Raw genomic sequence first — 15,783 nt, forward strand, 5'->3', positions numbered from 1 at the left:
CTTTCTGAGATTGCAGAACACAATGAGATTTCTGAGCTACAAACAGACTTCAATTATTCTTGAAAGACAGACAGACCTTCAAACTGACACGATTTGGGAAAATAAATATTCTTTTGTCTGCACTGCTGGTGGCAATTTCCCATTAGGCAGGAAAAGCCTTCTTTGATGAATGAATATTGTCTACACATTAGAAGAGGAGCTACCGTGTGTATCCTAATAGCTCTCGTATACTTGGGCTCAGCCCCACGTGAGGCCCTTAAACCCTTAGGGTACAATGTGGTAGCAATCATTAGCATGCCGCATTCTTTATTGCAGCAGTTGAGAAAAGGATGGTGCATATTAAAGTAAATTTGACCAACTTCCAACTCACCTTCAAGTTATGTGGCAAGGTCAAAAACATTTAGCAATCCGCCTTCTTGGTCTGCGGTTAGTCCTTTCCAGCCTAGAGACTTCATGAGAAACACCCTCTTCGGAGAAGTTTTTTCTTCATATATGATTATTTTTGTAATTTTAACATTTAATCAGTCTTCCATTTTGTTTTTACATTGTATTTATTTTTTACAGTGGTAATTAAACCAAAATTAGAGTGCCACATAGAACTAAACAGAATGCTGTTTGCAGAAGCCAAAGGATATCATGTTAGTGCCTTTGACAAGCTTTGGATCTTTTGGAAGATCCACCAAGTCTCACATTATTTTCTTCCCCAGGAATACATTAACACGCATTAATCGTATTAATCATCCCTTTTGTGGCAGCGTTGCATTTTTACTGGTCATTTTTTCCCGGGACTGGTATTGGATTAATTGGCCTGGAGATATCTGGGTCACCCCATGGAGTCCCTTCAGCTCTTCTGGGACTTCGCTGTCACACCAAAGATTGGTTAGGAGTGAGGTGGGTTGGTGTGGGGAGCTTTCGGCCAATTGTTTTTCTCTGGTTGTGATTTATTTAGCCTTACATTAATAAAAAAAAAACTATTAGAGAGGATATTTTTAATCTGATAGTTCTACTTTTACAGTCACCACCCAGCTATGTGTGCTGTATACACAGTGCCTAAGAAAAGTTTTTATACTAACTTACAGCAAAAATGCTAACAACCTTGTTTAAATTTTTGCTGATGTTTTTATTTGAGAGATTAAAAACCCCAAACAACAAAACTCCCGACATTAAGAAAAAGAAGCAGAAGAGCTACCGATGAGAAGTGGTCTGCATTTGCCACTCAGCAGTGGCACCAGTCTGCACACAAGCCAGCTGCAGGCAGAGATGCGGCAGAGACCGACGTACTCACAGACCGAATGTGATACACGAACAGCAAACCCGAGAATCAGAAAGAAAGGCCATAAAATCCTGACGACTCCCTGTCCAAGTCTTACTTCCAAAGAGAAACACAGGCAAAACCCCAAATGTTTTAGCCTCATCCCGACTGCTAAGGACCTTGGCAGCGTGACCACACTTTGCCGCCAAGCACTTGTCTGAGTACGGTACATTTTGGCTTCACCAGCCAGCTGAGCTACTACCGAGTGCTCAGCTCAGTGGATGATGTTTTAAGGCAGGGGGGTAGCTGTGGGAAAAAAAGAGGACCACAACTCACCTTGTAAGTGTTAAGACTGGTTTTAAAAAAGCCCCACAAGAATTATGGCCTCTTCGGTGTCCCACAGCTACAGGTACAGAAACATTGAACACAGCATGTACATAACATTACTTACAGACTCTACACGGAAAATGTTAACCAATTTGTCACGGAAATCTGGTATTGAGCAACGTGGCTGTATAAATTCACACCTTGAGAAAGGCTAAGTGTGGAACACTCCTCTGCAAGAGGATCTTCAGTTGATGCTTTGTATAGAAAGTATTAAAACAATGACGACAACTTCTTTTCTGAATCCCAATTCATTATTGTGTTAGATTTCAGAAACTGAAAAAGGTTCCCTTTAGAAAATGTGTGACTATTCAAACGATGAATTCACAACCTAATTATTAAATAATTAAAAAAAAAAAAAGGTTTCAACTGTCATGAAGTCTTACATGGCTGCAATATTTTAAAGCAATAACAACAATACAAGGCATAGAAATTTTCTCCTGCAACACTTGTAAAGGTATTCACATGAAAAGCAAAAGAGCTATTAAAGAATAAACTGCTCTGCAGAACAGGGAGGTGAGAGGCTAGCCATGAATTCAACCATATTCCTTAAAGTTGAACTCCAGCTGCCTAAAATAATATTACTTCATAATTCAGAAAATGATGACCCATACATCTGCATACTCCCATTAAATATGATACCCCAAATGGCATGACACCCCTTCTTGAAAAGTTTTTATCTCATCTCCACCGTTACCTCCACAATTTAAACAAAAGAACAACTATCCAAATGTAAAATGCTCTTTTTTTTTTTAATTACTAAATTAAGAAAGTTAAACAGTTTTAAAATGTAAACTTGCAAATAAACCATAACAAAATGTAATTAAGACTTTAAAATTTGCAACTCAGTATTAAAAACTCAATAGAAATAGAAAGGAACTTTTTTTTGGTTAAACGTAAGTAATTCAAGGCTGGTACAGACAACTGAAAAGGTAATACTTTGTTCTGTGCATCCCCCATGAAATGTAAAGAAGTGCATAGTAATTCCACTGGAGAACTTGCAGACACAGAGAAAGTACTTTCATTAGCAGTACAGGACATTTAACACACTTATTTTACAATGGAAAAATGTTACACATAAAACAGAAAAATCCTAGTTGCGTGACCAACAGTTTAGCAGGTGGACATGGCTAAAATGCTATGATCTGAAGACCATCTGAATGTGGTTACACGGTTTAATAAATCTTTTTGAAACATTTCAGTATACATGTTTGGATACAAGAAGTCCTTGCAGTTTCAATTTTCCAGTTCAAACGGTGATGGTGTAGTTTTCTTGCTTTAAATATGTTCATTTTAATTTCAAGAACAAATCATCACACACTTGTCAAACATTGGAAACATTACTGTAAATACAGCACATGATTCCTGAAAGAGCAAAGTTACAACCATCTACAGGTACATAGTCATAAACAAAAAGTGCAATCCAATTTAAAAAAATCATGCTTGGCAAAAGCCAAAAATTAGATCACTGGCTTTCAGAATCCCACCAGTGTTTTCATGTCTGCAGTAAAATTATCACTTTCTGGGTACTGCTGCAGCAGGATTCATTCCATTCAAAATGAGTTTCCTCTGCAATAGCACCCATATACTGTATGTACAGGTATGTATATATATTATATATATTTTATATATAAAAAAAGCAAAAAACCAAACACCTGTCCTGATTTTTTTTTTTATTTTTTTTTGTTAAAACATGAAAAAAAATGTTTTAGACAAAGAGGCCACTTCTGGAAAATAATACTTTTAGTTGAATCAGGAGAAGACTAGTTAAAATCACATAGGTTTTGCGTTTTAAAAAAAGGAAAGCACTAGGATCAGTTATTGGCACTGAGTTACTATTTACAATGAACGGAGGTTTTGCAGTTTACATAACATCAATACAATGCAGTTTTGGAGTCTTTGATTAAGAAAAAACAAGTGTTTTTCTCCTTTTCATCCAGGACATTCAGATTATTAGGACAAGTGGTCATAGGTGAGGGCTGCGGAAGTTCCCAGCTTCAGCCCCTCCTGTGCACGGCGGTGCTGGAAGATGCTGCTGCACTCTTAGGAAGCCGATCACGGGGTTGGAAGCTGAAGGGCAGGCGGGGCAGGGCTGAGGAACACCTGGCAATTTGTGACAGTGTGTGGAGACCAGGGATTTACAGGTTGTCGCCGGGCTGGTACTGGGGTTCTGTTGCAGTGAAGTAGTCTTCGAGGAAGCCCTGCAAGTATTCGAAAGTTGGACGCTCCTCTGGGTCTTTTTTCCAGCAGTGGATCATAAGCTCGTGCAAGGAGATGGGACAGTCCTGAGGACACGGCATCCGATAACCGCGTTCTACTTGCTCCAAGACTTCACGGTTATTCATGCCTGTTAAGGACAGACAGATCCACGCTACTGAATTACCAGAAAATTAACCCAAATATCCGAGTTATGTTTCTACAACACATACGAGTTTCTCAACCATCCTTATTTCTTTCAGTTAAGAGGAGAAGAAAACCAAACCACCTCCATGTCCTGTTTCAGCTCTCCATCTCCTGCAAAGTAACCTGGATTACCTTCTTTTTCTGTAGAGGGTTTTAAAATCCAGTGATGACTAAAATGCTGCTCCCATGGTTACCCTCTTGGCTTACTCAAAATGGGTAGGATTTGGCACCTTCCCTCCCCAGCAACAGTGGCCACGAAATATTTTATGTGAAATGGGTGCTTTATGAGAAATACCATTCAAAATTCTAGAAATTAAGATTAATTTTTGAAACAGTCCAAGTATGTCCCCTTTTTAAGGGCTTTGTGAGGTTGTGCTGCAGAGGCTAAGAAAGATGACAGACTCTGCTGCTTTAGGCTACCAGGCACATCCAGCAGCGTTAATTCCACGTCAGTTCAGAAGCTTGCTACTGCTAATGATCTGTGCTGTATTGCTTCTAGCTTATTGTATTGCTCCATCCCGCCCCAGAACAGAACAAAGCTGGTCAGAAGACGAGACAAATGCCAAGCCAAACAGCTCCATGGCAGAACCATGGTTCTCTCTAAGTAAAGAAAGAAATACTATCATGCACGTCTCTGTTTAAGAGGTAAGCCAGGCCCTTTGCTATCTTGTTTTCTTCTATGTAACCCCTTCAACTCTTGTTTCCTCTGCTGTTTTTACATTACACGTTACAATTCACCGTACAGTGTTCTTCACCGTACATTAATTGCAGTCAACCTCAGCTTTATATATCTCTTCCATTCCATACATCTCTTCCGTTATATATATCTCTTCCATTCATTCCTTCGGCTTTTTAATGGTACCAAGGGTAACACTGGCACCACAGGCATGCGGAAATATTTCAGAGAAAGCACACACGTTGACTACAAGCTTTACGCTTGCCAGTTGCCAACTCATGCCCCAGTCCCTTGCTGAAAAACATCTGCAGACTTCACTGCCCAGGCCTGGTGGGCCCTGCCAAGCAGCGCTGCAGGAAAACCAGGAGGGCCACTGAAGTTTCTCCGTGACCAAATCTAGAAATAAGTGCATTGGTGTTGCTCTTTCTGCTGGCTGCTCTTCCCCCTGGCTTCCAGGACGCCATCCTGCCACCCAGTTCCTTCACGGTGCTCCCTTGACGATCCCATGTTCAGGACTCAGGGGACCTCTTCCTTCCACTCCATATTTTAGCTGAAGTTACTTGTGAGAAATGATTCAAGCACCTGTTTCATTACAGATTCACTTGTCTACTCTGCACCTTGACTGGTGGGTGCAGTATCCTTACGCTGAGTGGCATTTAGGCTGGTAATTCAGCAGTATCCTTGGGTCTGGTCTTTACCCTGTGTCCTCACATCCCGGTTGTTTTTAATTCTTAGAGATGTTTTGAAAGAAGCATCTGCAAGATACAGCCTTTCCTGACGACCCACATCTAGATTCTCATCTCATGTTCTGATTACAACACAACTTTTCCTCTTATCTTGACAGGGCAATTTCCTCCTGCTGATAATCCATTTGCAATGTCTCTGTAAGGATCATTTTCCTAGCCTCTTGCTGTAACCATCCCTTCCATGGCCTTGCCACTTGCTCCTCGTTGCCTACTATGTCAAATACAAGCTGCTTGTCTTCCCTTTCCCAGCTTCTCACGGGCTGCCCCACGAGTGTTTAGTCTCTCGTTTGGTCACGTTCTGGCTGACTCACAGTTCTGGTTAGCCTACTGCATCACCTTAGATTTCCAAACCAGTACTGACATGCTGTTTCCTATGCCGCCTGCTGTGCATGGAGGAACCTCCCCAGAAAACTGCCTCATCCTCCTATGAGCCTCTCTTTACTATCTCCTTCAGCAATAATTGCAAAAAGAAAGGTTAGATTACAGGTTTACAGTATTCCATGCCCTGCAGAACAGCCCTTTGGCACTGGTTTCTTGGGTTAATTTATCACCTGCTATTTTTGGTGTGAGGTGTCTATGAGGAGGAACCAACACTTTGTATGGGACATAATGGTTAGAGCTCTACAGCGTGATGGAAACAGAGCAATAATGGTGCTCTGCAGAGATCAGACTCTGCGTGGAGTTAATGTTCTCCTGGCCTATCAAGTTCAAACTGATGCTGTTAGGTCACACGGGCTCACAACAAACGAGAAAGGCTCGCCGCACGCAGAACAAACTTCTGGATGTTCCTCGTTATTCAGCTAGAACATTTTCAAACGTATTCTACTTTTTTTGTTAAATTGAAAAAGAATACTAGTGGTCTGTGAGTCATCGCCATCCCAAAGGCAGCAACAACCCAAACCTTCTGGTGCCTTGTTGTTTTTGAGATGCTACAAGAAAAAATAGCATTTTGCTCATGTTGTGTTCTTACTATTAGTTTTTTTCTTTTAAATTGTGTTTTGAACAAAAAATGCACTGTTTTACGCACTTTTTTTTCACACCCTTGTCTTTGAATCAGTTGAATTACCTTATTTTTTTGGGCTAACAAGTTCTTCTTTGCTTTGCTTCCCTTACACAGTAAAGGCTATGCAAATAAGAGTTACCAGTAACTCATCTACTGCATATACCTAACCCCCAAACAAACTGAATTCTTCGGTTTTATTTTGGCAGTACCCCTTTAAGTACAACATGGATGGAATCAACAGCAGCAGGAAAGCTCCTTCCCAACTGATTTGTTACTCTAAGATATCAAATGCTTGGTATTTTTATCCAATGTATTACTCGGTGCTGCAAGCGCACACTGAAACTTGATAACAAACTCTGTGCTGGAAGGAAAACCCTGAGGAGGGGTGCGTGGGGAATAAAAACACAAACAGCTCTTCCCTTCCCTTTTCTTTTAAAAAGATAGAGAAAAGAACATAAAAGAGACTTTGCTGCCTGGAGTCACAGTCATTTCTGTCCCAGGTTTTGCTCATCACAATATAATCCAGGAAAACGCCCTTCTCTGCCTTTGTCCTTTCCCCTCCCTCCCAGTAAAGCCCAGATATGAAACTAAATCGAGCAATCCTCACATTCCTTGTTGGAATTCATGTGTCCAGCAAGGGTTGCAGAATCCTTTTGCCAAAGAAATTCTGTTGGTTTTGATGTGTGCTACTAATTTTAAAAGGGAGATTCAAATATATATATATATATATATTAATCTTGTTTGTATGATTACTTAGACTTATAAAAATAGCAATGTTTCAGGTATGCTTTTTACTTCTTAATGGGCTATTTATGTTTACAAACCTATTATCTGGATTTGCTTATCTTATCCTACAGGTTTTAGTGTTTCTCTTTTGATAGCAGGAGCCTGTTGTATCTGTACTTCTAACACCACAGAGAGAATATTTGAACAGCCTGTACAACTCTTCTCTTCTAATGAATACCCGAGAGTTTCAACTCTTTTAGTAAATAATAAATGAAATTCTGATTGCAATACGCTTCTAGATACCTTAAAAGTTTATTTAAAAAAGCCCTAAGTCTGTGGAATAAACTACTCAGCAATGTTCTTCTGTTGACTACAGCTATTTCACCTGCTTGAAAATCAGTTTGTGCTCATAACGTTTCTAGAATTAGCATTTGAACCCAAAAGTAAACATCCAATTTCCAAAAGACGGGTTTTTCATTAGCTACTCAGTCCCCGAGAAAATCGAAAATGAAATAAGTTCCCACCATCTAGCTTTATTAGTGAAACTTGCAATAGTCCTAGGGTGCCACATGATATGGCCTCTTTAAAGCTCAATACAATAAAAATCTCCTGCTCATACAGACAGGGGACAAAAAGGCAATGCTGCTTGAATCTTCCTAGAAAAGCTGCAATAGTAAGAGTTATGGTGACATAAAAGGGGATGTAAAATTTCCAGTTGTGGCTAAAAAAAAACCCTGGAGCTTGGTTAGACAGAACACAGCAGATGTGCAAATAGCACAGACCTGGGCAACGCTGCTGTTCCAGAGGGCAGGAAACAAGATTGCTGGAACTAGGCAGCATCCCCACACCCAAAGCTTATGTTATATAGATTACTTTGGGCAACGTGAAGTCTACTGAGGACAGTGATGGTTTTAAGACACTTCATTCTTATTTTCTTGTGTTGGACTGAGAATTATGCTCCTTCAACCCCCACTGCATGATTTCAGACCAATGACCAAACACTAATACAGACACAAATGCTTAAAGTAGGACTCCTAAAACAACAGCTCAGCTGCTGCCTGTTCCCTGATATGCTGTCTTTCAGGTTCTCCAAGAATCCAGAGTTGTGCCTCTGCTCTTGTTCACAGGTTCCTCAGACCTGGACAGGTTTGCACATCTCTAGTGCAGTTGAGAAGGTAAAACGGTGCTGTTGTCCATAGGGACTGGATCACACTGGCACTCTCAGAGAGGTAAAACAGAGAGAGGTTGATTTGTGGGTTTTGTTTAGTTTGTTCTAGATGCAGAATTCCTAAACTCTGGGGGCAGCCCCAAAGAAAAGCTACAGGTGAGACGAGAGGGATGGGGGGCTTAGGAAAGGGGACCATGACATACACTAGAAAAATAGTACAGTGAAGGGAATGGGAAAGCCGTTCCCAAAGAAAGACAACCTTTGAAGCATGATGACGTTTTTTACAGAGAATAATACAAACTTAATTATTCCAGTGCAAAAATAGTAAAACTTTTTAAACATCTGGAAGTCACGCCACTTTATTTAGAAATTAAAGCCTGAAAATCCCTAAGTACTTATTACCCGCATAACACCCACAAAACAAAGCTATCAAAATCTTTTTTTTGTTGTTATTTTAAATAAGGTATTTAAAGGTATTTAAAATATAAATAAGGCATTTGTAATTTGCGTGGTATAAGAGTTGCAACTTTGAGATGTAGCATTTGTGAACTGAGCTTTCCTGCTTACAGAGAAACCCACCTGAGCCTACCTGTGCTATGTGCTGAGTACGCATCTCTCTCAAGTCATTAGCTACCATCCACGACGATGGTACCCACATGTGCTGGGTCACTGACGTGTACTCGGCCCCAGCCTTCTGGCCCCAGCCTCCCACAGTGATGAGGAGGCTGAACAGGGACTGCAGAGCTACTTGGAGTCCAAACTTGAAGACCAAGCTGGCTGGAGGCAGCAATGTGGATAACATCGTGGTGGCTGTCACACTGGCCATAAAATGCAAATGCTTTCCATGTGACAAGTTCAGTAGAAAGCAGAAGGGGCAAGTTCAGAGGTGCTTGTTTAGTGCAGCTGAGAATTTTGTCTATCCAAGAGGCAACGTATTAATAAAACAAACAAACACACATGTTGACTGCTGCTAGAGAAATGCAGCCTCTGACTCTTAACCTCCATTAAAAAGATACTAAGATCCAAGGGGACATTTGTGAAAGTGGAAAGAAACAGAACCTGAAAAAGGTTGACTAAGCAGATTATTTTTTAAACTTGGCTCCTCTTCTGCCCATATCCAGTTTTTATTTCCCCACTGTGATAGTGAAAATAGAACCCCAGCACACAGAAAGACTGTGAACATTGCTTATTCCAACCTGCTGTCTTGTGAAAAGAATGAGAAAGCGCTGTTGGACAGCAGTGCGCTATGTCTGTTGACAGAGAAACAGGCTTGGTCAAAGGATGGAGATGGGGGCAGCTGTCAAAAAGTCAGTCTTGCTTGTGGGAGCTATAATGTCTGGGGGCAAGGCTTGATTGTGAACTCTAGCCTGATCTTCACCTCTGCCAGCAAAATCTTTACTGTTCCTGTGTCCTGCCCCTGCTGCAGCTTTTCTTCCAAAAGGGGGTCATCCATCTGGTTGAAATCTGGGGGACAAGGAATGCCAACTCCATACACAGTGTGTGCCCCTCCTAGTAACTGCCTGCCTTCTCCTTCTGTCCTTGTGGTGTTTCTCCCTCCTTCTATGCAAACTTAGAACAATGCCTGGTTCTCTAAGGCATGAGGCCTCGGAGAAGGCCTTGGCACCTACTGCGCCCCATGGGCACGGTTACCACCAGAGAACCAGGGTGCAGATGTAAATAAACTCTCCATGCACCAAGATACTGTCAAGCAAGAGAGCGATTCCTTTGTCTGAGGACATTTCCCTGCTCTCCCTGGCCTGCTACATGCTAAACACAGGAACATCAAGACAATGTGCCCACCACTATAAAAAAAAAAGGGTATTACAGCAGAGTGTCAGCTCCATGACCTTTTTTGTTTCAAAACTGACCTTGTTCAGAGCTTGCAAATCCACACACCAAGTTGGTCAGCAGTGAACTGCATTCTCTCATCTACAGCCTGTCTGCTGTGATGTGTGTGGGAAGGGCTCGGTCCTGCCTCTCAGAGTGGCTGAACTTCCATCTCTTCCTCCTCATGCAAGCCACGGCACGAAGGCAGGAAAAGTCCCATGGGTGGGTCTGAACCCTGCCCCAGTCAGGGACCAACATTCATGAAGCCTTGTCCTTCCAGAAAGTCCCTCCTCTCCCCAGCATGAAGCTGGAGATGGATGAACTTTTCTATGCTGGGGAAAAGAGCCTTTTTTCTCAGAGACGTAGGAGGACTTTCTCACCTGAGCCCTCTTTCCATCCCACATGCACAGGCAGCCTCAAGAGAAATCCCCAGTTCCTCTCCAGTATTGCCTCAGCCTACAAACGCCTCCCCACTTAGGGTCTGGAAAATGAGGCCTAATGGAAATCTCTAAAGGCTTTGGAAATAACACTTTGAAATAGAGCCTGCTCTTAGGTAAAGCTGACGGAGAGGGGAGTGAAGGTGATCACGAGAATGGTTAAGGCCTGGCTGAGCAGCGGTGGAAGCCCTGGCAGGAAGGAACAGCCCTGGTGCAGAGCTCAGGCAGGGCAAAACCAAGGAAGTACGTGACCATCCAGTAAATTGCTGACTCTGAGCTATGTAACATGCAAGAAGTCGTTTCTAGCTTCTTGATGACTTCCTAGCGTGGCTAGGGGAGAATGAGCCGGAAGGACTCTCAGTGTGTGAGGGCTTTATGCAGTGAGGGATGAAGGGGCAGGATGGTGCTGAAAGAGGAGAGACGCCGCTAGCTGTCTTTGATGTGCTCAGACTGCCATCTAATAAAACTGTCCACATTTTCAGGACACAGACCATGCCTGAGATTTCTGTCATGGGTCCTACAAGAAGTTATATATTGCAAGCACTTAAGTGCACGTCCAGTGGCCTCGTTCTCCCACAGGGAGGGAAAGAAACACTTGGGAAGTGCAGATGTCCTCTACTGACCTGGCCAACACAGGGTTCAATTACGAACCTGTGAGTTAACACAGGGCTTAGACGGACACTTTTGCCTCCAAGAGTATTTTTTCTGTGTGTATTTGTTTGAGCTCATGCACATGACAAAAGGCTACGCACTGAGCAATGCTGCCCCACAAACGTAGGGCTCAACAAAAAAACCCAAATCTTTAATTCTGCCCTGGCTGGCAGAGCAAGCCTGCTAGTACTGACCGGGAGCATCCTCTTCCTGCACCCCAGCCAGGATCTGTGCCCATCCCATAGAAATAACACCCTATCAGCTATGTCTTACGCATCTTCTCTCTATCTTCAACCTTTGCACACAGTCCGTGCCTGCTCATTTAGCCCTCAATAACCTCCTGGAAACCACTGCTCCCCCACGCCACTCCCAGTAATCCTCAGGGCAAGAAGACCTTTGTGCCTGCCACTGACACAACTGCTCCATGCGGTGGCAACACCCCCCTTTCTTCAACCACACGGGGAAGTGCAGGGCAGAGGGATTCACCCATCCCACAGAAACACACCCCCTCACTTTCTGCTACCTCAGCTCTGTGACTGCTGGCACAGTCACAGCTTTGCTAAGCTGCTCCCTGCTAATCATGCCAAAATTCACCTCCAATCATGAGAACCCCTCCAGTCCCCGTGTTCTCTTCCCAAATAGGGGCTGCTGGCCGCTAGGAACTAGCAAAGCTGAAATTTCTGGAAAAGCTCTGGGAGTTCAGTTTTGCTGAGCTCAGCCTTCTGAAGTGGCGTGAGATACAGCAGGATAAATTGGACTCCACCTTGATGCTTTTCCTGCTGGATTTGATATGTGGCTCTGCCTGCTTGATAACAGCACAGACTGGGAGCGTGAAACTGCTTTAGGACACTTTCTGCTAAATCAGCTCTGGCGTACACAGCCAAGGTTTACTGGTAGGGAATTAAAACCCCAAAAGAATAAAGATGCAGCTAGATGCCCTGTTGTTAGTATCCGTGGTGATAGGTAAACAAAGGGATTAAATCCTTTTCCATGCAACGCACTGCTTTCTCCTCACCCCTTTCCTCTTTACCTGAATGCCTGCAGTCTCCAGGGGCGGCAGCAGAAGGTAAAGCTCTTTCTGCACAGGCAGATCCAGTCACCCTGGCTACAAATCTTAATCCACGGGATACTTGGCAGGCTTTCAACAAAGAGTTACGGGGCCTCCGGTTCCCCCATGCAGAGAACCTGGCCCCTCTCTGACCTTGCCGTGAGCTCTGGCCTGCACATTACACTTTTTTTTTTCTTTCCTTTCCATCCATGTCTAACGCAAGGATTGAAATCTAACAGTTTATAAGAAGGAGATTTGGTAATACCAGACACTCAGACAGTCATCAGACCTTGTACAGAACCAGACTGACAGAATAAATGCAGTAATGCTACTCTGGGAGCTTGTTGGTATTTTAAAGTGAATGCAATACTGTGGAGAGCTATTTGCTCCATTATGTAGTTGTTTTACCTTGCTTTCATTATTTTGCTACAAAGTAAATGAATTGAAAACAATTAAAAAAATAGAAATGAGTATGTTGGATTTTCTGCCTCTTGTTACTTTTATCGTGATGATCACATACTGTCTTTCAGTCAGGACCACTTTCAAGCATAAGCAGAACCTATGCACGATAACCGTCCTCCTTTGAGCCCAATGAAAATAAACACACTTTCCAATTAAAGCATATGCCTCACTCCCACTCCTTTCCCAGGTGATGCAGGGCTCAGACTATTTTCTTACCTGGGTATGGCACTCTCCCTTTTGTTACCAGCTCTGTCAGTAGGATCCCAAAAGACCACACGTCCGACTTTATTGTGAACCGTCCATACAGTGCCGCTTCTGGCGCAGTCCATTTAATGGGAAACTTTGCACCTAGCGAAGGAAGAAATAAATCTTAATCAGAACAGAGATGGAATCAAAGTACCACTTCGCAGGTGGCTGTTTTGTTCTGCAACACTTGCAGGCTGACGGAGCTGCACACAAGTATTAGCGAACAGGTCCATGGAGGATGCTCACAGACGGGTGGAACGTGTAGGGCAGAAGGAAAGACTTAGCAGGCAAGGAGTGGGTTTGTCCCCACATCCCAAGAGAGGGTTAAGATGTTTTAATTCGGATTTGAAGTTTCATAATGCAAAAAAGGTTTAAAAACCAGTAAGCTCAATGTAATACAAATTCTTTCTCCTGAAGTGTTTCAAATTAACATTTCCCTGTGACATGTGCGAGTCACACACAGTTAGCACATATGAACAGGCGTGAGATTTATTAGAAATGTACCTCCCAGATTCCCTGATCAAACTGAGCAAAACACAAAACAAGCAAACATGGTAAAAATGTAAATTAAAACCAAACCTAATATTTCATTAGAAACATGCAAGGATTTAAAAATAAGATTGCCATTCAAGTTGCTTGGAGTGCAAAGATGTCAAGGCACAACTTTGCCCTGTGATTTATAACTTGACAGTGTACTTTAAGCTCCTGGCATTGAAAAGCCTGTGTGCCTTTAATATGTGCAGTCTAATGCGCTCATCCATCAACAGAGCTTGCAGGAGCCAGTTGTGGTAAGGATGGTACGATAACAAGCCTTTAAACTCTGATTTATTTGCTTTTCCAATCATTTACTGTTTTCTTAGGGAAAATATTTTCAGTATGACTTTAAAGAAAAGTCTTGTGGTAATAATTAACTTGTAGTATGTATGAAAAAATATGCAGACATTTCCCTGGTGCCTTGTATTAACATACAGGCAAAAGAGTTGCGTTGCTTATTGCGGATCCCAAGTGACAAACACTCACATTTTGAAACATACTGACTTTGACTTCTCACCATCCTCTCATAAAAGCTCCCTTAGCTTTCGGGAGGAGTGTGGAAATTGTAACGTGGACAAATCACTCTCAGGGAGTTAAGTTATGGTGCTGTTTACAGTTCTCTGCAGGCGCTGTTCTGCTGCCATATCCAGTGCTTGATGCCTTGCATCTTCTGCTATATGCTGCAATCTGAGTTGGACCAAGAGTACAAAGCAGACAAGGCAATTCTCATCCCCTTACTTAGTAAAACATGAGGTGTGCTAAATTTTTTCCTACCCTACTTGTAATTGATCCTAGGAGAGAATATTACTCAGAAACAAATACTTTTTTTTTTTCTAGTAAAAATTGCAGATGCTCAAGTAAGTACTGCTATATTAAAAGACATAAGACAGAGCTTCAAATCCCTAATGCCTGAAGTTAGGAACTTAAGGCTAGTTACGCATCAACACATAAGTGGTTAGATTTGCAACGGTGCTGAAGGATTTGTGGATGTCTATTCACTTTCAAAACAGCCTGCCTCTTCTGCATTTCCATTAGTTAGCCTGCAGGCAGGAGCTATAATTCAGGTGCTCAGCTTTGGCCTCAGTCTCCCCAGCTTACACTTCTTCATGGGACCAATCTTGGTTTACAAGACTCAAAATTTGCAGAACTTCATCTTCTTTTAAAATCCATCATGGCTGGGATGTCTGAGGTCTCTGCAGCAGCCTAGTGTCTGGTGGTGTGTGAGATGGCCAGGCCTGAGGGTTTGCTTGTTCATTTGTTGCACACATTATATTCAACATCTATTTATTTATTTATTTATTTATTTATTTTTGATCAGTTGTCTTTATCTGGGAAGATGGGCACTTGTGCTTCCCGTTTGGACCAAATGAGGTCCAAATGAGGGACCTTCAGAGGTCCCTTCTGACCTCAAGCCATTCAATGATTCTGTTCCTGACAGTCAGATAGAAAGGCGGTGACTGGCCTACAAGTCATCTTTGGAGGACAGAAATCTCTTCAGACTCCTTTGGGGTCAACTCCCCCAGCATTTTTACCTTCCACATTTGCTGCTGGTGGGGCATGAGGAGGTGAATACGTGGTGTGTTGAGGGACCATGGGAAGATGGGAAGCAAGGTAACTAGGTGAGAAGGGGGGACAACTCCAGTGCATCCTTCTTCCAGGAGCTAGAGCAGTATAAATCCCACCAGAACGTGAGGAGCACTGCTGGAGAAGACTAACAGTCTGTGCTGTGGGTTTTCTGATTACAGGACATCACCACATTGCCATACTGCCCCTGCTGCAGGTGACACTCTGTCAAAAACAACTTACACAAAAATCACGTTCTGCATTCTTCGCAGTGTTTCCTGAACTCTAGTTTGAAGGGATAGATGGAGAGGAGGGGAAGAAAAGGTTGGCAGAGAGGCTGCTAGCAGAGCCCTGCCTCGTGGTTTTCTGGCCCTGCAAGGCATGCTGGAGGCGAGATGGTCCGAGAGAGTTGGCAAACTGGCACAGCAGGGCCAGAGAACCCCAAAAGGCGCTGAGCACCACTCCGAAGCCTCCCCACTGCTGCTGGAGACACTCGTGCAGGCCGGACGCTGCTCCCCTTGCTCAGCAGAGCTCCTGGCTCACACGCGGCCTCTGCACACACACAGCACGGTGGTTAGAAAGAGCAGCCCCCTGCCCAGGCCTCGGCAGCTTATTAAACAAGCTGACTCCGTGCTGCACACAAATTACTGCATCAGA

At 43.0% G+C, this 15,783-nt stretch overlaps 1 protein-coding gene across 5 annotated transcripts in view; it reads right to left on the bottom strand.

Moving 5' to 3' along the window:
* Positions 1–1,099: 1,099 nt before the first annotated feature.
* The window catches only part of FYN (FYN proto-oncogene, Src family tyrosine kinase), a 135,413-nt gene continuing 120,729 nt past the window's right edge, over positions 1,100–15,783 (bottom strand). For all 5 annotated transcript variants that reach the window (XM_083831561.1, XM_083831559.1, XM_083831563.1 and 2 more), the window contains 2 exons: positions 13,000–13,131; positions 1,100–3,983 (listed from right to left, as the gene is read on the bottom strand). In XM_083831561.1, coding sequence (XP_083687687.1) covers positions 3,775–3,983; positions 13,000–13,131 — 341 coding nt within the window. In that variant the 3' untranslated portion in view covers positions 1,100–3,774. The remainder of the gene's footprint in view (positions 3,984–12,999; positions 13,132–15,783) is intronic.

Source organism: Anser anser (assembly GCF_964211835.1).
Source record: "Anser anser genome assembly, chromosome: 3".
NCBI lineage: Eukaryota > Metazoa > Chordata > Aves > Anseriformes > Anatidae > Anser > Anser anser.